This window comes from Corythoichthys intestinalis, chromosome 7 (genome assembly GCF_030265065.1).
Source record: "Corythoichthys intestinalis isolate RoL2023-P3 chromosome 7, ASM3026506v1, whole genome shotgun sequence".
NCBI classification, from domain to species: domain Eukaryota; kingdom Metazoa; phylum Chordata; class Actinopteri; order Syngnathiformes; family Syngnathidae; genus Corythoichthys; species Corythoichthys intestinalis.
Window position 1 is genome coordinate 23,506,354 of NC_080401.1, and position 25,917 is coordinate 23,532,270.

The window sequence follows — 25,917 nt, forward strand, 5'->3', positions numbered from 1 at the left end:
AAAATATTAGAGAGGCCTGTAATTGTCAACATGGGTAAACCTCGACCATGAGAGACAGAATGTGGGGAAAAAAAAAAAAACAGAAAATCACATTTTTTGATTTTTAAAGAATTTATTTGCAAATCATGGTGGAAAATAAGTATGTGGTCAATACCAAAAGTTCATCTCAATACTTTGTTATGTACCCTTTTTTGGCAATAACGGAGGCCAAACGTTTTCTGTAACTTTTCACAAGCTTTTCACACACTGTTGCTGGTATTTTGGCCCATTCCTCCATGCAGATCTCCTCTGGATCAGGGATGTTTTGGGGCTGTCACTGGGCAACACGGATTTTCAACTCCCTCCACAGATTTTCTATGGGGATGAGATCTGGAGACTGGTTAGGCCACTCCAGGACCTTGAAATGATTCTTACGAAGCCACTCCTTTGTTGCCCTGGCTGTGTGTTTGGGATCATTGTCACGCTGAAAGACCCAGCCACGTCTCATCTTCAGTGCTCTTGCTGATGGAAGGAGATTTTCACTCAAAATCTCTCGTTACATGGCCGCATTCATTCTTTCCTTTACACAGATCAGTCATCCTGGTGCCTTTGCAGAAAAACAGCCCCAAAGCATGATTTTTCCACCCCCATGCTTCACAGTGGGTATGGTGTTCTTCGGATGCAATTCAGTATTCTTTCTCCTCCAAACACGAGAACCTGTGTTTCTACCAAAAAGTTCTATTTTGGTTTCATCTGACCAGAACACATTCTCCCAGTCCTCTTCTGGATCATCCAAATGCTCTCTAGCGAACCGCAGACGGGCCTGGACGTGTACTTTCTTCAGCAGGGGGACAAGTCTGGCAGTGCAGGATTTGAGTCCCTGGCGGCGCATTGTTTTACTGATAGTAGCCTTTGTTACTGTGGTCCCAGCTCTCTGTAGGTCATTCACTAGGTCCCCCCTTGTGGTTCTGGGATTTTTGCTCACCGTTCTTGTTATCATTTTGACGCCACAGGGTGAGATCTTGCATGGAGCCACAGATTGAGGGAGATTATCAGTGGTCTTGTATGTCTTCCATTTTCTAATAATTGCTCCCACAGTTGATTTCTTTACACCAAGCGTTTTAATTATTGCAGATTCAGTCTTCCCAGCCTGGTGCAGGTCTACAATTTTGTCTCTGGTGTCGTTTGACAGTTCTTTGGTCTCTGCCATATTAGAGTTTGGTGTGTGACTGACTGAGGTTGTGGACAGGTGTCTTTTATACCGATAATGAGTTAAAACAGGTGCCATTAATACAGGTAATGAGTGGAGTCTCGTTAGACCTCGTTAGAAGAAGTTAGACCTCTTTGACAGCCAGAAATCTTGTTTGTTTGTAGGTGACCAAATACTTATTTTCCACTCTAACAAGGAAATAAATTCTTTAAAAATCAAACAATGTAATAGTCTGTTTTTCTGTCTCTCATGAAAAGAAAAATCCACTGAAAACAAAATACTGTTTCCTAAATCAAACCATTTTGGGTTATTATATAGGAGTGCTTCTCAATTATTTTCTGTTACGCCCCCCCACGGAAGACGTAAATGTTTCGCACCCCCCCCCCCCCCAAACTCTCTGCCGCCACTGTAAATAGTATCATTTGTCTACAAAATTACTATTATAAATACGCATCTGCCTAACATTGTGTCCTTTTTTTCTAATAAAGAAAAAAAGTAACATCGATCAACTTATAATTAAGTATAACTTTATTAACATTGTTTTGTTTGTAACAGAGAAGACTTGACGTGCATCAGTTTGCCTGAATTAAAAAAAAAAAGTCACATCCAAACTGTAAAAATACTCTCAAGGTACATTTTTGACCATTTGATACAGAAAAATAAAATGTAATAAAATCAGTAAATAATAAATTAAAATTGATTAGAAACATTCACTCATGAGGACAATATGCCAAAAAATTTGACCGAAAAAAAAAAACTGAATAAAAGAAAAAAAGAGTGTCCTTGGACAGAAGGACAGTTTTTATTTTTGCCGCTCACAGTATTTACCTCCTTTGCAATGGTGTGGAGTTATTTTGCAATGAGCATGCTAACAATGCTCACTGGTTTACTGATATAACACTGACAAAGCAGGACGATTGTTGGCAATATACGGCACGTTTTCACTGAAAAACAATCAAGTGGCTTATCAATGAGATTGGGGTCTAATGTCTTTAAGCGACGTCTTAATTGATTTGGCTTCTGGCTGTCCGCTATAATTATTTTTAGACACAGTAAACAGTGGTCTTTCCTCATCACCCACTGTATTAAAAGTCAAAGCTAAAAGGCAAACGGCACGAAAAAAGCGCATTCTCGGCGGCCAAGGTAGAACCGCAGGTGAGGGCGGTCGTCGTGACGATCCCAAGCCGAAAATGGCACTTCTCGGGCGGAGACGTGAGAACCGGACAAGACAGTGGGTCGCTGCGTGAGTGAGTCCGGTCGGAAAACGGCTTTCGAAAACGGCGGCGTCACACTGCTCTTCATATCTGTTTTCACTGTGTGCTGAGTGCTCTTCCTTAGTTCAAAAATACTGCGCGCACTCTGAAAATGAGATCGCCACTGCCACCCACTGAGTGGATGTGCAAGTAAAAAAAAAAAAAAAGCATCTTCCCCGAGGTTACATGCGCCCCCCCGGCATCGCTCTGCGCCCCCCCAGGGGGGCGCGCCCCACTATTTGAGAAGTACTGTTATATAGGGAAGGATATGATGGGCAACACCCCAAAAAGCATTAATGTGAGGACAAACTTCACAAGATCTTTACACACAATACAATACAATACATAACTGCCAGTCCCTGAACTTCTCCCATTTATAGTAACATGTATTTCCACTAAAGAAAAGAATTGTTTTGAGAAGGAATAGCCTCACGTGCAAATAGAACACTGTGCTCTGACACCGGGGTATCCAGCTGATCGCTACAGTTGCTGTGCTCTGTCGCACGTACACTGAGCTTGAGGATACGTGCAGAGCAGCAGCTGCAGCAGGAAAACGTGACTTGGATGAGCACTGGGGACTGGCAGGTCGTTGGCATCGCGCAAATGTTTCTTTGGATCAACGGATATTTGAATGGAAAAAAAAAACAATACATTTTGTAGAAAGTTCTAATTTTTAGGTTTTAACTTATTCAGCTTTTAATTGTTCGTTTTAATAAATCCATAATTAACTCCTGAGTCCTATGTATTTTATATAGATGGTAAATATAGATTTATAGTAAATGTGTCCATTTTGCCAATGCTTTATGCAATATATAAAACAGCCAATTTTGTACTTTTTAACTTGTGAGAATATTATTCCACCCATTCCTTTAATTGATGTAAATTAAGGAACAGAGCTGTTCTGTTCTTTCCATATTTTGCCAAACCCTCACATATTGCAAGCCAGGTGTGGCAAACTCACTTTTGTCATGGGCCACGTATTGGTTTTCCGCAAATGACAATTACATGACTCTGAACCCAAATAAATGTATTCTTGCTTCATATTATCTTAATCTCTATAAAGGCGAGTTTGTCTGTGTGGCTGTCTATTTGTTTGTGATTTATGGACGGCTGGGTGGATTTTGATGGAATTTTACTCAGTTGTACTTTATGTGTCTGGGAGTGTTTTAATGGGTTTTATTGCTGTAAGCCTCCATTTAGTGTGGAAAATTAATAATACAGAGAGAAATAAGGTCCAGCGGTGAAAACAAATGCTGCACAATAAGCTAGCAGGCTAATAGCGAGCTGAAGGGGTGGGGGGCGCCGTTTAGTTTCTCTGCCTTGCTGAAATGTTCACTGGCGTTCACACCGCTTCCCAACGTGAAAGCAACGCTTGAAACGAACAGAAAGTATTGACATCAAACAAGTCCGAGTACAACACAGGGAAGCGGACCACACATAAATGTAGTATAATGAAATGCTAGATATGCAGACCCGGCTGCAGAAAGAAATTACAGGGGGGGCATTACATTTTTTTGGGGGGGGGCACACTTCTTCAATGTAAATTTAGCCATAACAGTGGCGTTTTTACCCGTTATATTTTCTGATGATAGTGTCAGTCAGTGAAACTGCAGGAGGTGGCAGCGCTATCCCTTCATGTTGACTTTCGGCCACGTCTTTGTCATGGCTTCAGTTCGTCTTTAGTTTATTGAAAAAAAAACACGGATGTCCATTCCAATTTGAATTAGCAACGGAGGAGCCGCTCAATCGCCATTTCTGTAACCGGAGCTATCCCTATCCAATCGCAGTACACAATAACAGGTGTTGTGCCGAAAAATAGCCGCCCCGCGTGAAATGTCCCCCCTGACGGGAACGCTTATTTATAACGCTTTATTGAGGTGAAAACATCAAATGTTTTCATGGACTATTTACAGTAATGGATTTACGACTGTAAAATCACTTTTAAATAAATAAATTAGACAAAATACTAGTACTTTATTTTACTAACATCGTGGACTGGGCCACAAAACTATCTTTGAACAGAAATGTATTAGTCTACAGGTTTTCACTACGATATCTCAATGACAATCACACAGTTATGACATTTAGTTCAAGCAGAGTAAAATAATACATATATTCACGGTATAAGAAAGTCGTTTCCATGTTCATCGATTGGTAAGAAAAAGCTGTACGAGTGACGTGTGGGCGCTCAACAATAAAATAAATAAACAAATAAATAAAATAAACGCTCAATAAAGCGTTATAAATAAGCGTTCCCGTCGGGGGGTGGGGGGGTGGGGAGACATTTCACGCGGGGCGGCTATTTTTCGGCACAACACCGGCTACTCAGCCCGCCCCCCTTATCTGTGATTGGCTAGAAATTGCCTACATTCGCTGCTCTGATTGTGACGACAGATCAAGATAGGATGACTAGAGCAGTGTTTTTCAACCTTTTCTGAGTCACGGGACGTTTTTACGTTGGAAAAAATCTTGCGGCACACCACACCAAAATGTTCCAAAATTACTTTCTGTATAGTATATTTAATTATAAAATAATTTCTCAGTATTTATACTTACTCAGTGTGAAACGTTTAGCAATTAGGCTTGAAAAACTATCAGACAGGGGACTTGAGCAATGCATTTAAGCACATCAGGGCCGGTCGTCTCGCTGACAATGGCTTTGCAGACAGGTAGTATTAACGTCTCTGCCACAGTTTGGGACTTTTGGGATTTAGCAACAAAGTAACTGGCTTTCAGGGCGTTCTTATTTACCTTTGTAGTTTTCCTCAAAAAAGTTGCCCATTTCTCTGTGTTTTCACGAAGGCGTACAAAATAATCCATCGACTTGTTCTGAAGCGACGGGGGTTCATTTGGAGATGAGTTTAAACTTGTATGGCGCCATGGCGCTAGATAGCCTCTCGTGTCGCGTTCAAGAACTGCTCGGATTTCTAGGTATCTCCCACCTAGCTGTCCTCGATAATGTGTTGGAATAAAACAAAGAGGGTGGATTAACGGTCGTCACATATGGATAAAACGGAAAGGACACTTTTGTATATATCGACACTTGACGAGTCAAATAATGAACCGTAGAAGTGCTGGGGTCCACATTGTTACCGAGAGCAAGGTGGCTGACGGCTAGAAATCCGAGCAGTTCTTGAACGCAACACGACTTATCTGCACACAACCGAGAACTTTTTCCACATTCCTTCCTTCCTACTGCAACTTTGCCCGACGATGTTAAAAAAAAAGCGACATTGGATAATTTCTCGCGGTGGCGGCACAATCGATTGAAAAACACTGGAATATAGGGTTCATTCTCCCCGTGTGTGTGTGTTTTTGTGGAAGATTAAAAAAAAAAAAAATTACACAGTACAGTTTAATCGAGCTAGGGCGGGCACAGCCGTCCCTCAGGGCGGGCACGGCCCCCTAATGCCCACCCATGCCGCCGGGTCTTATGCATAGCTATTCCTGTAGAAATCAACCATTTAGATTAAATTATCTAATAAATAACAAAAATAAATGACAAATAATTTACCGTACTTACACTAAATGCTGAGAGGTGGCAGACGAGACAGTTACGCGACTTAAAAAAAAAAGACAACAACAACTGGAGATGAAACAGCGAATGAGACACACTTCGTAAAGTGGAAATCGCGTAAGTCGGGTGCGACGTAACCCGGGAACTAACTGTATCTGCAATTTGGTTGCATTGCGTTTACGTTACTCAAACCCGCGCAATGCCGGGCCATACTGTTGCTAGTTATAAATACACAACACACTGAAAAGACCTGTTTTTTCCCCAATCAGAAGCCACTCAAACCTTTTGTTCAAAAAGTATTTGTGTTATCTTTTTTTTTTTTTTTTTTTTTTTTATCAATAGGTGATTAGTAACAAAAATGCCTGCCATATTTCAATGTTTTTAAAAAGTGAAGACCAGCTACACTTTTTGTATTTTAGCGAGAAAAATTTGATTCATATGTATTGTTTTTAAGAGCCACACAGACTAATGTGGCGGACCAGGTCTGGCCCCAGGCCTTAGGTTTGACACCTGTGCTGTAGGCTGTAGTGTTCCTCTCACTGCTAAAAAGGTTTTATTCATTATCTACTCTGTAATACTCTTGAAGCTTGAGCCTGCCTAAACACAGTGGACAGTAAGAGTATGTGCTTGTTTCATTGACTGGACAGCATGTAACCCACGTGACTTCTGTCTGTGTGTGCGTGTCCTCATGTGCGTGCCATTGTTTAGAATTTGGATGTCAGGAGCGAGGTTGTAAAAAGCCCTGCAGCGTGAACTTTCCCCTACTTCTCACAAAGTTCTTCCCGGCATTCCTGATTCATGCTGGAAAACGAGCAGCTCCCGGCCACAGAAACCCATCCACCTAAACATTAGTTTACTCGCTGGGATTGATTTTTACTGGCTACAAAAAAAATTGAGAGTTTTCTTAAATTCTGTGAACTTACAGTATTAGGGAACTGAAAAATGACATAAAGCATTTAAAGAAATGGCTGCATAAGTTATAATTATACCCATAACTAGTGATGACAAGTGGTTTGGAAAATGAAGAAATCCTAAATTGATTAATGTATATTATTTTATTACTCTTTAAGAGAAATGAAGCTGAATTTATTACTCTGTTGTCTACTCATTAGCTGCCTTTGGCGACAACAGACATCCAATCAATTTGGACTGGCCAGCCTCTCCCAGTTCAAATAGATTGGACATCAATTGCCGTCAATGGCAGGGAATAAGTTAAAAACTACATTTCATGTTTACATTGGTCATCATTGTTATATTTCTTTGTAATCTCTTACTGTCAGTCAATGAGTTAATATATTACTAATAATAACACTACGTTTAATAATGGTAAGGTCCATCAGGAACCAAACAAACACTTAAACCTAACAATCAAATAAATGACAATGATAAATTTTCATGAATATACTACATAGCCAAAATATTTTGACAAAAATGCTGCTTTAACAGCAAACTAATGATGTAAGTACTGCAATATTCTAAGGAAACAGTTCAACCAAAATTAAGCATTGTCATACTCATTGATGTCAGCCAGGAATGTCAAGTTCTTATTGCATCATTTTAACTAGTGTTGTTCACTTGTTGTGTTTTCACGCCCTAAACCTTCCTTTACGCCCACCTCCAAAGTGTCGTGTCCAATCATCATAGTCCTCATCTGCAGCGTGCAGCTCCTGTATAAAAACTATAAAAAAAATAAAATTAAAAAAAATTCTCCTATGTCTATATCTATTGACATAAATGGCAGTGAATGAGTTAAAAACTACATTTCCTGTTTACATTGGTCGTCATTGTTGTTTCTTTGTAATGCATTACTGGCAGCCAATGGGTTAGTGTACTGTAATTATTAGTAATATATTAAGTTTAATAAGGATAAGGTCCATCAGGAACCAAACATATACTTAAACCTAACTTAATCAAATAAAAGACAATGACATATTTTCATGAATATACAGCACTGCCAAAATAAATTCACAAAAATGCTGCTTTAACAGCAAACTAATGATGTGAGTACTGCAATATTCTAAGGAAACATTTGAACCAAAATTAAGCCTTATCATATTCATTGATGTCAGCCAGAAATGTCCAGTTTTTATTGCATCATTTTAACTAGTGTTGTTCACTTGAAGTGTTTCCACGCCCTAAACCTTCCTCTACGCCCACCTCCAAAGAGTCACGTCCAATCATCATAGTCCTCATCTGCAGCGTGCAGCTATAAATACTGTCCAATTTCATCTGAGGCACACAACAAGATCAGCATTCCTATACAAACAGCTCAAAGATGAAGACGCTCCAGATCGTCATTCTCGCCCCCGTGCTGCTCGTGAACGTGGCGACAGGATTCTCTGTGAACAGGGGGGAGAAATTCGCCTCATGGGATGATGTCAACGTTGTGGGCCATGGCCTGCTGCAGCTGGGTCAGGGCCTCAAAGAGCACGTCGACAAGACCAAAGCCCAAATGAGAGATGTCCACGGCCGCCTGAAAGCCTTCAACGACACAATCGCCGCACTGGAGAGAAAGCAGCGCGAGCAAGAAGAAGCCCTGAAGGCCAGACGGGAGGAGGAGGAAAGGATGGATGGGGAAGTGGAAGGGGTCATGAAGCAGTCCGATGACATCCACTCCCACATGAACATGCTCCAGGAGAAAGTGGATGAAGTGCTCAAAGAGACACCTCACGTAAACTCCAGGGACAACTCAACAATGTCATTCATCCAGGTGAGCAGAAAGAATCACATGTCCTCTGCTGCCTGATAGAAAAAATGCTCATGTTTAACATTTCTTCCAATTTCCAGAGAGTCATGTCAGTGCAGAATAGACGCATTGACCAGCTGACAGACAAGATCAGGCAGCAACAAGACAAACTTGACAAGCAGAGTTTATACTTGCAGATGCTGCAGAACAAGGTGAGCGTCTTTATCTGACCGGTGCTAACACACAACGAGGCGCTCTTGTTCATTTCCACTGACTGACTGTGTTGTGACTGCAGGTTGCACAGAAGGCAGTGAAATTCCACAGTCGCAGGGATGAGGAGACTACACTGATGGGTGACGCGACGCCCAGTGATGCCAAAACAGGTAATTATACATTTAAAAAGTATATTCACTACATTAGCACTGCATATTTTTCATACCCATTCTGTACCTATGTTCCGACGCGATTACACAAACTCAACTTTGAACTTTGACAGCGTGGTTAAAGGTTGTGTCATGACGAGCTATTTTAAAGCAACACGTTTTCAAAATAAAAGTAAGCCTTTGCTCCTTAAAAAAGTACAAAGCCTGACTTGTTGGCAGGGCTGTTTACAGACAGTCCAAAGATCAGGAGAACCAGGGCATTGCCCCTCCACTCAACAGTCTTATCTTTCCTCTTGGCACCAACAAGTGACAAGCTTTGACCATAGCAACAGTAATATTGTGTAGTTGAGCAGCATAAGATTTTTGTAACTAACTGACGTGTGTTGTTTTTGTTCAGGTTTGGCTCAAGACTGCCATGATCTGTTTGTCAGAGGACAACGGGAAAGCGGCATCTACACAATCCAAGCACAGAACTCGCAGGCATTCAACGTTTTCTGTGACATGACCTCAGGTGAGTCAAGAACAATAAATGTCTTGATCGCCAGTTTTCAGCCTAAAAACTAAAAATCTCCGTCTTCACAGAAGGTGGATGGACTGTCATCCAGAAAAGACTTGATGGGTCCCAAAACTTTAATCAGCTTTGGGAGAGCTACAAAAAAGGCTTTGGCAATCTGAATGGTAAGACCACCCTCAACAGTTTATGTGGAATAATTAACACATTTCTATCACAGAACACCAGTGAGAATACAAACCGATTTCCTTCCCCTCAGGTGAATTTTGGTTGGGCTTGGAGAACATTCACACCATTTCCGAACAAGGCCAGTACCTGCTTCAGGTGGAAGTCACAGATTTGGCAGGAGAAACTCAATCGACTCGCTATCGTGTCCAACTTGATGAAGAGGAGAAAAAGTACGCTCTCCACCTCGAGCAGGACCCTCTGTCCGCTCTGAAAGGGGAGAGCTTTCTGACGGGAGCCTCGGGCCTTCCCTTCTCCACTGCCGACCGCGACAATGATCTCAACGTGGACGTCAACTGTTCTGAGCTTCACTCAGGTGAGGTCTTGAGCTAATGTGGTGACTTCATTCATGACAGAACAACAGCCTGAATTTCTGACTGGACATTTTGTTGCAGGAGGTTGGTGGTTCAGCAGCTGCGGCACCTCAAATCTCAATGGAAAATTCCCCAAACGGTCGAGCCCGCTCAAGTGGCAACCCAGGAAGATGTTTTGGACCGACACAAAAGGACACAAACACACTTTGAGGACAACACTTATGAAGATTGCCCCCATTTCAATAAACCAACAGTAGGCTTAGGAGAAATGCAGCAGAGAACCAAAGCGAGCTGGAAAACAACTAAAGACTGAACCTAAAGATGCACATTTCTGATTTGTTTATTGCACTGAATCATTTCTCATTTCTATGCAATGCTGTACGATCCCTCTTTGTCATATTGACAGTTACAAGTATTCCCTTTGTAAGGGCTTAAAAAAACAATACAACTATATAAGCTATTTTTTCTATTCAATATTTTTGCTTCATGTATATTTGTGAGGGTTGAATGAAAATAAAGCTTTTTTTCCTCTCTTAAGGTTTGTGTATTCATGGTATATCAGTGCCAATATACTGTATTCCTCCCTGGACTGTTCACTAGTCACTCACATTGTATTTATAGGCAACTGTTAACGCTAACATTCACTATATGACTGAGCATTATTTCAGCCAGCCTCTTCACAATGAGTAGTCTTTTTTCCCCCGACAAGCTTTTCATCAATCATAAAAAATATTTATTTTTGCTTGTCTAGTTCAGATAGCAACACAAAGAGAGTGAAGACAGACTGTACGAGTGTTTCTGTCATGTGGCGCTGCACTTTTTCTTTATTTTTCTTGTGTAAATGTTTGGCTTGCTTCGAAAGCTTTATTGCTAGATAAACATCCCTCTAGATAAAGTGGTAATATTGTTATTGCTGTAAAATTATGACACATGGGGATATTCTGTAAAAAAGTAAAAACATCAACACTTTGAGTTAATATGTTGACCTCATTTATAGTACTTTGCCAACTAAAGTAAATAAAGGCAGTAACTATATGTGGAGTTTTGTATTTATTTATCTTTCAAGTGTAGGATTTTTTTCAGATTTACTTAAACCAATGCACAGTGAAATATTAATAACATGTTTTAGTTTAGCCCTAAAATAATGTGTAGTAAATGAATGTACTGTATGTACACATCAAGCTCATCTGGGCATGGAAATTAACAAGGCATTTAAGGGTGACAGAAGAGTTGTTTAGCTTGTAAAATATCATTTATCTCTACATGTGCCAATATTTGAAGTTGTACACGGTTTTGAGCCTCTTTTTCTGCATAAACAGAATACAATAGTGTTAGAATTGTTGTGCATATAGTTAACATTTATGCTTTCCCTATTATAGTTAGTCACCAGAGAGGATAACTTCTGTCAAGTCAGCCTTTCATTTGTCCTGGGCCATGTGGCCCCAATGTAGTCTATGTAATCTATTCTATGGTCTATAATGCTTTTCTGCCCCTCCCATCCTATTGTTTGCCCCTGAATAAAGAGGGTTGCTATTACAGCAACTGGAAGAAGAGGGTACCAACCTCCACAAAAGCTACATCGATGTCCTTCATGTTCTTTTCAGCCAAGTTACATGTACACAACCCTAGCTTCAAATCTAACAAAGAGCCTTTTAACAACTTGGCAATTATGACACAAAACATCCTTTGCACATATATTTTATCATAATGCTTAGACAATCACATTGAAAAATAAACATTTCCAAAACATCCTAAATCTAGAAATAAATACATTTTAGGAAACATTAACCCCAAAACTCATTGAATGGCACTTGGAGGTAAGAAAGTGCCAACCCACTTGAACTTTCTAAAATTGTCAATGGAAATGGAAAAACGTTTCACATCAGCTTTTTCGATCAAATAAATAAACAGAGATTAAATTCATTATATACTAGTATATAAGATAAAAAGAATAGTTGAAGCCAGAAGAAGGCTTTCTCTAATTTAAGATTTTAAAAACAGTGCAACATTTTGCCTTGCATAAAAACAACAAAATGCAAGCAGCTCTCTCTGGTGGAATAAACTTTGCTTCAGTGTTATCAGAGGTTCTCCTGGAGGAAGTGCATCAGTGTGATTGCATAATGTTCTGCAGTCTTTGAACACATGATGTTGTGCCGTTCGTTGGGATAAACCTAAAGACATTTTAAACACAAGGAACAACAACATTAAACAAAAGATGGATTGCAAAACACTTCACTTACATCTTCAATACATTTTTGCACTGGACCGTCCTCATAAACCTTGGAATGAATAGTAAAGGTAAAATAAATATCAGTATTGCTGTGTAAGTCAAGCATTTGAATCAGTTTATTTATACTTTTATCAGGAGGAAATTACCATATATTAATTGATTATGATTCATATAACAACAAAGTATAAGTGAGATGTCATTTGAGGAAATGCTCCTACCTGAAGGTTGTATGGTTTCCCCGCACGTATGAGTTGGGATACAAGAAAGTTTGTGTGGAAAAAGTGTACATTCTCATCAAGAAATCCATGCAGGATCAGCAGTCTGTTTGGTCTGTAGGGTTTAACAGCAAGATGAAGGATTTAACATCCTAAACGGAGTAGCACACTCGTGCTATTTTTTTTTTCTTTTTTCTTTTATTAAATCATTTTGTTGGAGACCATAAACAAAGGAACACCTTAAACTATTATCTACTTCTCATTACATATGATGTATAATTAGAATTATTATTACTTTTCTGTATTTGATTATGTCATGGATCATTTCATTGTTAAAAAGAAAGCTACCATTAATTTAGTTTGTGATCAAAATACTGCCATTGTTCCCCCCCCCCCCCCCCAAAAAATCGGTCTATTACACACCCAAAAATTTCAGCAAAAATTATTTTAAGCCAATAAAAGTCAACCAACAGAACATTTTGGAATACAAAATTCAAATGTTTAAGAAATCTAAATAGTCTTTTGTGACATGTTATCGTTTTATTTTAATATCTTACGAAAGCATTGTGAACCAAAAGTGTTGTGTTTTGTCTTACTCATTAGGGAACTTGTTGACATTGAGCGCAACTGAGCAAGCGTCGTAAGCCTTCTGGTTGTTTTCAGGGGTATCCAAGTACCGCTCTGTGAAACCAGTGTCATAAGCCATCCACAATGTAATTGGTGCCCCTGCAATGGCAACCTAGACCAATGAGAAGCATTGTAATTCATTTTGAGTCTAAAAAGCGGAAAAAAGAAAACCTCTATTTGTTTTACCTTGAAAATATCAGGTCTATGAATGAGACCCATGAGAGAAACAAAGCCTCCGTAGGACCAACCATGGATGGCAACGCGATTCAAGTCCACAAACTTGTACTTTTCTGCTACATAGTGCAAACCTTCCACCTGGTCTTCAACCTCCACCTCACCCTGTCAAAGGAAAACAAAGGAGTAGAAAGATTTATGTCACAAATTATGTATGCAGGAAAAAAAACTAAAACTGACTGTTAGTAATAGTTTAAACTGACATGCTTTCCTCTCATATGAATTTTAAATTGAATACCATTTTGTCCTTCACAGCTCCTTGAAACTTGAGTCCTCGATGGCAGGAGCCTCGGCTGTCAATGATGAGCACAACGTAACCAAGAGACGCCAACTTGCTCAGCAGCTTGTATTTTATGCCTTGATAAGAGTTATTCACTAACTGGACCTGATTTAAAAAAAATATATAAATTAGGTAGTCATTACAAATGCAATGTTAGTAATTTTTTCAATTGAAAGAGTGAAGAGCATCTGGCAATTCCAAATAGTGTTAAAAAAATAATAATAAAAAAATAATAATACTATGACTTCATTTTCCTTTTGTTATTCTGACTATTACCGTATTTTTCGGACTATAAATCGTAGTTTTTTTCATAGTTTGGCTGGGGTTGCGACTTATACTCTGGAGCGACTTATTTGTGAAATTATTAACACATTATTATATCATTTCACATGTTATTTTGGTGTTTTGGAGTGACACTAATGGTTTGATAAACTTGTTGGCATGTTCTTTATGCTATAGTTATCTGAATAACTCTTAATAGCTATGGTACGTTAACATAGCGGCCACGTTTGCATTTCGTTGTTCATGCATCATGAAACATTATCATACTGTCTACTTATTCAGCATATTGTTCTCTATTGTATTTTTATTTTAAATTGTCTTTCAAGATGACATATCTGTTCTATGTGTTGGATTTTATCAAGTAACTTTCCCCCCAAAATGCGACTTATACTCCGGTGCGACTTATAGATGTTTTTTCCTCTTGTTGGGCATTTTATGGCTGGTGCGACTTATACTCAGGTGCGACTTATGGTTCGAAAAATACGGTAGTAACAGTCTTTTTTGAAACATTATGAAAAAAAATCAATGGGAGAAATTAGCCGCTACAGCATTGGTATAATACTTCGCAATATTTTTGTAAAATAAATGCTACCTGCACAGTTTTTTTTTTTTTTTTTGCTTTTAACCAAGAACCGCGACTGTTTTACGTCCATATGTATAAGGAATTCAGGTGTATAAGCATTTATTCACAAGAATTTTCAATGCAAAAAGGTCTTTGTTTACATATGGCGGCCGCTAATTTCCTTACTGACTAGCCTCATAGTTCCCAATATTTACGTAAAATAAAAGCTAACTGCATTATTTTTTATTTTTTATTTTTTTTTGCTTTTAACCAAGAATCGAGACTGTTTTGCATCAATACATATCTATAAAGAATTCAGGGATTTAGGCATTTATTCACAAGAATTTTCAACAGAAAAAGCTCTTTGTCTGTGTTTCCACTCGGTCAGCTTTGACGGAGATAGCCCCCCTATGAATCGGCCCCGCAGCCCATGTCCCGTCAAAACATTATGAAGTCTATGCCTACATCTTAAATCTTTCAACAGCCAGCAGCAACTTAAAACAGTCAACAACCATCCCAGTAAAACGACAACAAAACCAGGGCACAGAAAACAACAATTAAAAAAAAAACAAAATAAATAGGTGCATGATTAATTAGTTTATCAGCCCATGGTATCAGATACAGAATAATATTGATGCAACTTGGCATGATGTACCTGCGACCTGACAGGAACAGCACAAATGCAACGTCCTAGCTTGTTAATCAATTAAGTGACCAGCATGTCAAACGGTAAACAAGAGACTATTCCGGCTGTTTTGAGCACCCAAAACCAAATCTCCAAAACCAAAAGTCACTCACTTTAAATGACACACCAGAGATAAAGTCAATCAATTTTACAATTGCATGAGGTTTACCATGCTCATCTAAAAAAGATATACATATATTTTGATGTGCTTTTCATCTAGATTTTAATCTTAATTGTAATTATGTATTTTTTCTCGTACAGCTGAGCGGGATGATGGTGCCCCTGCAGCTCTAGTGACCAGCAGTCAATGCCTTGGCGACGGCATAAAATTAATGTGTTGAAAACTATGCATGTAGTATTTTACAGTAAGATTGAGACCTTAGTCCAGACCTTAGGACCGCCATTCGCAAAGACAACTGTGGGATGTTTCCTCCCTGGAACCAAACTGTGTGGTTTGTACAAGAGGCCATAAAGCTGAAAGCCAGACTTCCCCATGAAGCTAAAAATTTCAGGATGGGTGACATCGGGTGAATGGCCTGGAAGTAAAAATATACACATAAGTAATGTGAAAGGAGAGCGGGGAAAAAAGCTAAATAAGACAACATAGACAAAAAAGCAGACTAATGTATTCCCCACATTTTTAAAAAAATGATTTGATACTGTCAGGCCAAAGCCCTGTTTAAATATAGAAAAGTAGTGGTTTGTCACCATCTGTTGGCATTTGCAGGCAATTATACACCTTTTTAAAGGGTTGCAGCAATAATTCGAGTTCTGATATTTGTGGCAGGTCTCAGTCCATATAGACACAAACCTCCTATTTCAAAGAAATATTTCAAAAAGTAGTTGAGTACCAGTAGGCTTCATCAGACTTGCCCAGAACTCCGGCTTTTTGCGCAGCGGGTTGCCATTTGAGTTGATCAGCTTGTAGACGCTCATGCAAGGTGCGGTGGTCAGGCTACTGTAGTGGCTGACAAACATGTCAAATGTCTGTGCATTTGGACAAACAGTTGAGTTTCAACACATTGTTGAGCTTCTGTCCCCATTGCACCATTAATCAACTACACAGTCTACACAGTCTACTCCTCAATATCACAGATACCGTATGCCTTTGTTTGTTGTGATGTATTTGTGTAATTTTTTTTTTTGTTATGTGTACATACAGGGCTCACGGAGCAGTTGTGAGAGAAACCAGGCTTGGTAAGTCGTACGATTTCTCCTGGTGACTCGTAGCTCACGACATACAAGTGATGCTCCAAGGGTGAGTCTTTTGTTCCGTGGAAGTACACCAACTTTTCTTTCTCATCAATCCAAATATTAGGGCTGGATAACCGCTGCATCGAACACAACGAAGCAAAGCATTGGAAAAGGAAGGGAAATAATTAAACTCTTTCTCTTGTTTGTCCATACAGTTTTGTTAGCAAGCATGTTAAGACTAAGAAACATTTCATTTTGAAGTTTTACATACAGTATTGAATAAACCTTTTGTTGTGATCATATGGGTATATCTAATAGAATAACAGTGTCACATTCTCACAGAAACAATTCAAAGTACATTATATGACAAATAGGAAAGGAAATGTCCAAATTAGTGATTTAAAAAAACGTCTTTCATTTGGAATCAATCATTGTGTTGCACGCACACCACTTGGCTGGTGTAAAATAGAAACAAGGTGTGGCACTGGGCACATTTGCTGGAAGTGAAAAATACAACCAGGGGGACGTGTGTGTCATCTAAAGAGCCAGATATGGCTCGTGAGAAATAAGTTTCCTACCTATGATTCAAATTAAAATGCATACTTTTGGAAAATGGGAAAAAGCCAACCTATGAGGCAGACTCTCTTTTTGTATTAGCGTTTCTTTAAAATGAAAATGATGAAAGTGTAAATTACAAACAATGCACTTTAAGTGAGTGATGCTTTAAGTAAGAAGATACAGTACAACCCTTGCTCCATGATTGGTCAACACCTCCCATTCCCCACTTGTCAGTGCCACCTTTTCCTTGATTGGACATTTGAAATGATCTGTAATTGATGGAAAATAGCAACAAAGGGAATATTAAATGTGGTAAATTAGAAAACCATTCAACTCATTAGAATTAGATAATGCCATTTAGCACAACGATACCTTGAGAGTGTGTGTAGCCACTGGCCCAATTGTAACAGTCACGCTCCAACAATGTTGTGATCTTGTACAGGTGGCAAAAACCCGTTTTGGACTCATTTGCAGTGATAAATGTAATCTCATTGTCACTGCTTTGGCTAAATGGGTAGAAAATATTGTGGACCTAAGACAAACAACAGCAAACAAATTGCAGTTTTCTTGCATGTCAATAATGTGCATATGTGTCAGAGGTCTGTGTATTCCGGATGAGCACATACATTGATCCATATGTTGCTGATGGCTTGGTAAATGATGAGTGGATGAGCCGTGTTCTCAACAGCCAGCAGACTCTTCAGCCTGGAAGTTACGTTCTGGTCCACGGGAATGAAGAGTGACAAAGGCAACAGGACCAATTGGAGATGCTGCTGCTGTCGGTTTATCAAGGCTGCCCACACACTGACAAGTTGGAGTGATGAAGAGTATTTACAGGAACTTCAGTTGTTAGGGCTTATAATAAAGATAAGTGTTTTTTGTAAGGGAACTTACTATCGACCGTCTTTAGTCCATCCAGCTTGGGTGATGTATTCAGCAGTGGGGAATAAGTGTTTGAAAGGCAAAATTAACTCTTTTTCCTCTGTGCTGACAATCTAGAGAGCGCCAAATATTGATCATTTTGTTTAGCTGTGCCACATCGACCAGACAACATCTGTATTGATGGTAGTGATTCAAAATGGATGAACACAAAAGCCATGCAGTTTTAACATGAGTTTGCACTTACATTGCCAAGACTATTTATCTTGATTTCAGCTAATTTTAGAGTAACAGCCGGATTCTTGCTGCCTGGAAATGAGCATTGTTACATAGCCTACCTGCATAATGTATGTCATTACAGAATAAATCCAGAAAATAAGACTTATTTAAGATAATAAATATAAATGTGGTAAATATATATTTATCGACCAACTTTACTATGTCAAAATTAAAATCTCAAAATGATGAAAGCAATTGCTGGAATTCCAAATACATAGAATGCACAAAAATAAAAAGTAGTTGCACCCTCTTGTGGGGAAAAGATAACGTACAGCTTATTAAAACTATTGGCTGGAAACATGAGTTTTAATGGGTTACATTACAAGAAATGAAAGCCAAAAGTGTTCACTAAGCATAAAATTAAGTTTTAAAAGTACCAGCACGTGGGTAACGGTACACATCAGTGTAACTTTCTTCCTTAGTTGGAGATGGTACATGAATGATGTCAACTTCAGACTCATCCACTTCCTCAAACAAAATCGTCAGTGTTTTTCCACCCTCTGATTCTGAAATATTTAAAATAAATAAATAAACAAATAAATGAATCCAATTATAAAAAAAACAAAAAGGCCATATTGACCTACATAAATTAGCAAAGACACGGTTTGCAAACTATGGCAACATTTTAAACATGATTGCTCACCTTCCTTTGCAGCTGGACACCACCAGTATCCGGTGAAACGATGGAATTCTTCTTGCGTGACAAAAGAGGCTACACCAGCAGTTTTGGAATCCTCATTTGGCTTGTCAGTGCCTGAAATTCCATCTCTAAATCATTCAATGCACCAAAGACGGAAAGCAATATTGTGAGGCTGTCTGACAACTTCATTCTGACCTTTATGGCAGAAGGTGAGTCTCTTTTCTTCATTTGTCTTGATGTTGGTCAGCCAAATGTCATTTTTGTGAACAAAAGTGATCAAGTTAGAATCGGAGGGGCAGATTTTGGCATCCATGCGTGCACCCTTACATTGGGTCCTAATCTCATGCGGGGTCATCTTAACTTGCTGCATCCAAACAGAGGGACAGGTAAGTAATACTTCATGTGTATCCTGTCTAGATCCTGATTGTTTGATTGCATTGGTTGCCATCAACGGCAATGGATTGAGTGTCTTTCGCCGTCAATGGCAGCCGATGAGCAAAGAGATTTTAGGTTGGCAGTGAATGACCACAACCAGCACTGCTAGGGAAAATGGATTGGATGTCGATCACCATCAATGGCTGCCCATGAGTTAAGGTCCAACGGGATGGATCAGTTCATGACAACTTCTAACATTAACCTAATGTACAAATTAAAATTTTTAACTGCTTACTTAATCAATAAAGATATACAGTGACCGTCCTCAGTGGTAACAGTGTAAACTTCTTTCATCTACACCTAAACCATGTTCGCTGAAGCTTAGCAGAGCTAAATAGCATTGAATTTTTTTTTTTTTTTAACTTTGTAGGTAAAAAGTGACGTAATACACATTTTGCACGATACTGGTGATGGTGGTGGAGAAACCTGGGTCAACGTAGTGTAAAAGAAATGTTAGCATTTTGTTACTCACTTTGAAATCATTATCTGAGCTGTCAAAGCAATAGTGTAGACTGTTGTTGGCTTGGAAGAGAAACAGTCCTGCAGTTTGGTGATAGTGATAGGATGTGAGGCCAGACACCTCTAAGCGCATCCTCTCTCGCAGCAGCTCCTCCGCCAGGGAGAAAATCTTGTGTTGGGGGCTGGCCTTAGGTCAGGGGAGCAGGGCACCACACTATATTAGGAGTACCTTAGCATTTTCACAGATTATTGCTTTTTTTCTGTTTTGGCAGTTTAAACATTGGCTTGTTTCACTTCCCTAAAAATTTCATTTGACTTGATCCACCAACTACAGGCCATAAACAAGACATAACAAAACAATAGCAAGCAACTAAAACCAAGGGGAAGAAGCTTGGTATATGCCAGACGACATCTGATTCATAACTAGGTATCTCCACATAGTCCATGACATGCCTCTTACTTCACCTGCCCAGAAAGTGGCATCAGTACTGATGCATTGAAACGTTTTACCCTACAATCCGGGCGCAATGACAGACCAGTATCAGTGTCACTATGTCACTAATATTACTATGAGTATCAAAATATAAATACGCATACCTGAAAGTGATCCAGTAGATGCTTCCCAGACAAAATGAGGAGAGGTTCTTTGCATACCTCGCTGGGAATATCTGAGTAGAATAATGAGTTTTCCCTATTGTTGTGCCGCGTACCTGAGAGTAAGGGGGAAAAAAGCGACTCAGAGATCTTGCCACAAGTGAACATACCTGCTCTAAAATGAAGCATAAAAAAGCAAGTTTCCAAAGTCCACCCCAAAACAAATCTCCACTTTCTGATCCATGCCAAGGTTAGATTTGGAGACATATAACAATTATCTTCCAAAGTTATTATATACAACTACAATATATAAAAATATATAACTAATTTCCTCATTTGGTTGGTTCTCCTGCCTAGGAAGTGCAAGGAGCATCATAAAAGACTATACACCCCGCTTCCACCTCTTCAACTTGTTGCCCTATGGCAGGCGCTACAGCGCCATGCCAACCAAAACAAACAGAGAGATATTTTCTTTTCAAGAGCTGTCACCATACTCAACCCAAGTTTGCACTGAAATGTCACTGTCATTACACTGCTAATGCCACAACATTGTCACATGCATATAAGTAATTAATATATTCTCAGGCAAGCGTCTCAATCTGTATATTGCATAATGTGGGTACTGCAATATATAGCACTTTTGCACTGTTACATCAATATCTATGCACAAACTGTCAGATCAGGCCAGCCATCTGCCTCTTTGTCGGAGTACTGTAAATTGTCATATACGCACTGTTGCACTCTGTTATATTAACACAGCATCACCACTTGCTGCTGCTAGTTACTTTATTCCCAATCTGTGTACACAGTCACCTGAGTTTTTATATTAGCCATAGTGTACAATGATAATAAAGGCTTTCTATTCTATTTTGGTCAGTTAAAAGTTAAAAATGCCCGTGTATCAATTTTTTTTATGTGCCAAAAGTTTTGACAGACATGCGTAATTGAACCAATTCACATTTTAGTTCTCACTGCAACATTTCATGTTTTCATGCTTGTTTGATTAAGACCTATCATTCAAACAATAGCGCTTAGTTACAGCTTTTTGTCCATCCATCTTACCGAGGTAATAAAGCCGATAGGAACGTGAGCTGTCCTGGACAAACTGGAAGTTATGTGGCTCGTTGTTGATGAGGCAGCCTATATTCTTGTGGGTGTCATGAATTATTTTTTGCAGACCAGCCCACGTGTGCTTTTGCACTCGGAAGCGGTTGGAAATCACATCTTCCATCTCCACCACCTCTGTGCTGGACGACAGCTCGTCAAATACCGGAATACTTGCAAGTGCCTCATTAATGCTGTGGACAGACATTCAGATAACAATCAGAGCTGATGAGGGAAAAAAATCACGCAAGGATTTGATCCAGATACAGTGGAGCACCCGTAAGGGAAATGCTATAAAAATTATAGGGTTTTTTGACATATAGACTACAAAATTCACTGGAAAAAGTAAAAATCTGAGTTCCAACAGCCATCATACGTGAAGTTACGCGAGACTCCAGCAAATGTTGGGACTTTCGCTCAGTGATGCCACCATAAAAGGGTACCTGCACAATTCCTTTAACCATACCCACACCCATACCCATGAAGTAGTCAAAAAGCACAAAATGCAGTGACACATATTAATTACAGCAACACTTTCCAATTCCCCATATTTTAGTCTTCTTCTGTTAGTAATTATTTTCTTTTAGTTTTAATATGTCGTGATGATTACTTTCTCTTAAAATTTTAGTTAGAACAGCGGAAGTCATGCAGCATTACAAAATGGACTGTTTTCAACTTAAGCAATTCTGATAGTGATAGTGTGAATAAGTAAAGGCTGATCAATAGACAAATTATCCTCACCTGCCCTGATTGTCTTCTTTCTTGTCTTCAGTTTTCAGCCTCTTTACAATATGCATAAACCGCTCGATGGCCCTGAACCAGTTTTGGTTCCCTAAAGAACACAAGAGGAAAAAATCAAAGTCAAATGTACTTCTTAAACCGCGAGCATGACAAGAACCTGGTCTAACTGAAACATTACACAGAAAACAACTGATCTAATCTAAGCTCACATGCTATCAACAGGTAAACAGTTTTCCGTTACTGTAATGGTGGGTTCGTTGAGAAAATTTGTCCGTATCTTGCTTCATTGTGGAGCTATAACTCTTAAGCCTAACTTGCCCCAAAAGTCCAGCAAGGTGATCTTGCTTTATATGTGACAGCTGCGTGACACCAACACTTCCACATCTGTGACAGCACTCTGGCAAATGTAACACACTCACTGTACTTTTGACGGAGCACTGTGTACAGCAAACTGTTCTGTTGCTTGGGACTGCATGTATACATTGAGTATAAAAATTCCAATTGGAGGTCACTCCCAGATTGAGAAAGTTTCAAGTATACATGGTGTACAGTGGGGTGTATTGCATGTGTAGGCTGTTTTCCGATTTATTTATTTACACATGTGTACGAAAAGCTTAGAGATAGCAAGCTGAATTGTAATTCCTCAATAGCCCACCAAACATTGCTTTGTCAAGTGTTGATGTATGTTTAAAGTTGACCAAAGCACAGACATGGAAATTAGTGCACACAAGGCATGAGTCCACAGTTAGAGTGGAAAATCTCGCTCCAAACGCCATTATATCCTAAAATGGGGAATTTGACCCTCCCTAAAAATAGTAAAAGCATATGTAGCAAAAGTTGTTAACCTTGTTCACCTATGTGAAATCAACAAGAACAAGAAGGTAAGTAATTATGTTTATTATTCAAAATGTATCATTTTTAGCTTAGAATCAGTAATTGAGGTCTAATATTTAGAAAACGACTTTATGAAATTATTCTCTCGCATATTTTAAACAAATTACGTCACAATGAAAAAATGGTGTCTGTAAATAGGTCACGGATATCTACCTTAAAACTATCACTTAATTGTATATTTTTGGTTACTGTCGCATTTTCCCCGATATTTTATAATAATCGATCCAAACAAAGAAAAATTGAAAAGAAAAAAAAAAACATTGAAAAAGGGTAAATATATGAAAAAAGAAAATCTCGACCACTCTTGATGTCTGCGATTTCCGCATTGCGACCCTTGTTGTACTAATGTGTTTCACCCATGAAATCCCCGAAAAGTCCGGCCGTGGCCATTCACAGCTGTGTCTTGACACTTGGTGAGACATGCTCTATCATGCTCTCACCTCGAGTTAGGGTTTAGGGGTTTCATTTTTTTTTTTTTTTTTTTTTTTAATTTAAATGCCCTCCTGTTCAACATGTTTCTTCCCCCAGAAAATTGACATTTTAAGCTTTCCAATGATGTATCACACATGCATATAGGACAATTTTGATATTTGGCCAAATTGGGGGTCTCAGAGCGGAACTTTAAGTCACTCGAGTGTTTTCCGCCATATGCATAATTTAGAATAATCATATTAACGAATTAACAGCATTTCAGACATTACCCACTTTATATGTAAATATGCAGTTTAAGTTGTTTGACTAGTACATTATTTAGTTCCAAATCAAATTCTTAAAATTGTTTAACCAGTAAAAAAGATTTTGTCTCATACACACTGACCTTGTATTACTTTTGCCTGTGTTGCAAGTGGACATCTGTAGTGTGCACAATAGTTTGCACGGAGACTGCTGCAAACACATAAAAATCATTCATTAAAAGCGGGCTACCCAATTACAAAACAAGTATTAGTGGTCTATTACAGGCTGAGCTGAAGAGTGCATACTTTCTACTGGATAACTTCTTAGGTAAAGGCAAATTTAAGCGGCAATTAATTAATCAGCACTGATACAAAAAATTGGGGGGGGGGGGGGGGGGGGTGCTCTGAGGATCGATGTGTAAAAATGCCTAAAAATACATACATAAAATATACCTACCAAATTTCATTGTGATCCATCCACGAATAACAGAGGAATAGCAAAAAAAAAATAGCGCACACATCCCCAACAACATGAGTGGCTACTTGACGGGACCTAAGCCTGTAAAAAGTGCAACCAATGGTACAGTCTTTAATTAGGTTTTTAAGGACAAGAATGGTAACATGGGTTATTTTCTTCTGTGAAAACAATCATAACCATATGAACATTTGCACTTCATGACTTGAATTTTTTAAAAACCATGTTCTGCAATATTTTATTGGAATTGTCTTTCAAAGACTAACGTATCAAAAATTGAATTTGATCAATAACAGCCGTTCTTTCATCATCAAAGAAATTAGGTGGACACAACACATCCTTATAACTTATTTTTAATTTGTCCTTTTTGCATAAGTGCAAAACGCACCCACAACAGCCACCTGAGGGAAGTCTACATCTTTAAATAATTAAAAAGAAAAAAAAAACAGCAAAGTGTACATTTTAGTACAAAATTCCTTTTTAAAAAATTGCACAGTTTGTGTATAATATATATCTATAATCTCAATTTCAAATAAACTTGAAAGGCTCCAAGTAAACAATACTGACCAAATAAAAACACTTTCTCCAGAATTTAAAGCTGGAGAAATGAGAAACCCTGTTTTCATTTGTGTCAACCATAAATATACATATTTATATCCATATATTCTATGTGCTAGTGTTTGATGAGACAATCAAAATTATTGCAAAGTCGTTTCAGTTCTACTATAAAACACTGTCAGAAGTATTGGACAAAAAAGCATCTTTCTCGAGAATTTTCCTCAAATTAGGTAAAGAAAAATATTTTTACAACTCTTTTGACCAAACTGGAAGACCTACTTTCATGGAGGTTTCCATTTCACAATGTGCATTCAAACCAATCCTTAGAGCACACATTTCCCTGACTAATTTCCCCCAAAAATTATTTTTGTTGAGAACTTTACATAACATTCCTCTCCCAAAATGACAGTCAACGTCGATACGGATGGAAGCCTTGTACGTTGTGATTCTGCCCTCTTCCAAATGCACTGGCGATGGACTGTGGCGCAGTAGCGGGCTGTGCTGAGCCATACGAGGCTGTTGTCTGATTAGGGTCTGCAAAGGTGTGGCTGAATGCAGTCAGGTCCTGAGCGTAGCCTGTAATGGATGAGAAGATTTGGGGAAACTAAAATTAGTATGACACTGAGAATTACCTAGCTACAAAAATCATACCTTTTGTATTATGCCATAATCCTTCATAATAAAGGATGTTCAATGTCACTTGCATATTTACTACCTGTTCATTTCAAGGGGAAAAAGATCTGCATGCCAGGCCTCAAAAAGCCAAAAAACATCCTGACCAGTCAGTGTAACATTATTCTACTTTGACACGTGGTGGCACAGTCACACTGCAAATAGGGCTAAAATTATGGTCAGCACACCCAGTAAAGAAAGGTCTAAGCAGCCTTTTAAGACACTGAATCTAGCTGATTATGGGTGACAAAGTTTCCGAGGTCACAAACACAAATACATGAAACCCTACACTCACTGGAATGGAAGTGCAAGGAATTAATACAACAAATAAAACACATTTTGGCCCTCTATTAGTGTACTGTAATTGTGTACATTTTTATACAATGTCCGCTACAGAGGCATTAAGTTGTGGAGGTAAATTTGAGTAAATGCTTGTTGATACTTTAACACAACTGAGCTAGAATTATTATAGTCCTAACCATTAGATCATCCTTTCCATAAGCAGCGAAGCAATGCAGACAAAACAAACAAAAAAGATGTTTGTATAGTAAAACAACAGCCATAGACA

The 25,917-nt window shown here is 38.8% G+C and overlaps 3 protein-coding genes across 15 annotated transcripts in view; 1 reads left to right on the plus strand and 2 right to left on the minus strand.

Annotated features, from left to right (window-relative positions):
- Nucleotides 1-8,177: 8,177 nt before the first annotated feature.
- On the plus strand, nt 8,178-10,615 carry LOC130918830 (angiopoietin-related protein 4-like). The gene is made up of 7 exons (XM_057840932.1): nt 8,178-8,669; nt 8,747-8,857; nt 8,941-9,028; nt 9,426-9,539; nt 9,611-9,706; nt 9,799-10,080; nt 10,160-10,615. Exons 1-7 carry the CDS (start codon nt 8,235-8,237, stop codon nt 10,333-10,335), a joined length of 1,302 nt encoding a protein of 433 aa, XP_057696915.1. The 5' UTR covers nt 8,178-8,234; the 3' UTR covers nt 10,336-10,615.
- A 160-nt stretch (nt 10,616-10,775) lies between these two features.
- On the minus strand, nt 10,776-24,236 carry LOC130918828 (dipeptidyl peptidase 9-like). Of its 10 annotated transcripts, none has more exons than XM_057840930.1 (22): nt 24,102-24,236; nt 23,788-23,855; nt 22,077-22,167; nt 21,294-21,529; nt 20,235-20,347; nt 19,651-19,824; nt 18,939-18,975; nt 18,747-18,857; nt 18,481-18,609; nt 18,072-18,133; nt 17,840-17,940; nt 17,572-17,749; nt 17,318-17,477; nt 17,135-17,214; nt 16,354-16,524; nt 16,045-16,180; nt 15,572-15,729; nt 13,623-13,769; nt 13,337-13,489; nt 13,120-13,262; nt 12,527-12,638; nt 10,776-12,249 (listed from the first exon to the last, which is right to left on the minus strand). In XM_057840930.1, exons 1-22 carry the CDS (start codon nt 24,119-24,121, stop codon nt 12,157-12,159), a joined length of 2,673 nt encoding a protein of 890 aa, XP_057696913.1. In that variant the 5' UTR covers nt 24,122-24,236; the 3' UTR covers nt 10,776-12,156. The 10 variants fall into 10 exon arrangements, 7 of the variants coding, with proteins under 7 accessions (XP_057696913.1, XP_057696910.1, XP_057696908.1 ...); XM_057840927.1 differs by having other exon boundaries at nt 15,584-15,729; nt 18,939-19,107; XM_057840925.1 differs by having other exon boundaries at nt 18,939-19,107.
- dazap1 (DAZ associated protein 1) overlaps nt 24,170-25,917 on the minus strand; it is a 34,890-nt gene continuing 33,142 nt past the window's right edge. For 3 of the 4 annotated variants that reach the window (XM_057840936.1, XM_057840935.1, XM_057840933.1), the window contains one exon: nt 25,087-25,253. In XM_057840936.1, coding sequence (XP_057696919.1) covers nt 25,087-25,253 — 167 coding nt within the window. Of the gene's footprint in view, nt 25,254-25,917 lie in introns of all 4 variants that reach the window. The other variant, XM_057840937.1, reaches the window with a different exon arrangement.

Coding starts and splice junctions, on each gene's coding strand:
- LOC130918830 (XM_057840932.1), top strand. CDS start 8,235: ATGAAGACGCTCCAGATCGTCATTCTCGCCCCCGTGCTGCTCGTGAAC. Junction 8,670..8,746: donor CAACAATGTCATTCATCCAG/GTGAGCAGAAAG, acceptor TCCAATTTCCAG/AGAGTCATGTCAGTGCAGAA. Junction 8,858..8,940: donor TGCAGATGCTGCAGAACAAG/GTGAGCGTCTTT, acceptor TTGTGACTGCAG/GTTGCACAGAAGGCAGTGAA.
- LOC130918828 (XM_057840925.1), bottom strand. CDS start 24,121: ATGGATCACAATGAAATTTG. Junction 18,858..18,938: donor ACTCACCTTCTGCCATAAAG/GTCAGAATGAAG, acceptor ATGGAATTTCAG/GCACTGACAAGCCAAATGAG. Junction 13,490..13,622: donor GAGCTGTGAAGGACAAAATG/GTATTCAATTTA, acceptor TTCCTTTGACAG/GGTGAGGTGGAGGTTGAAGA.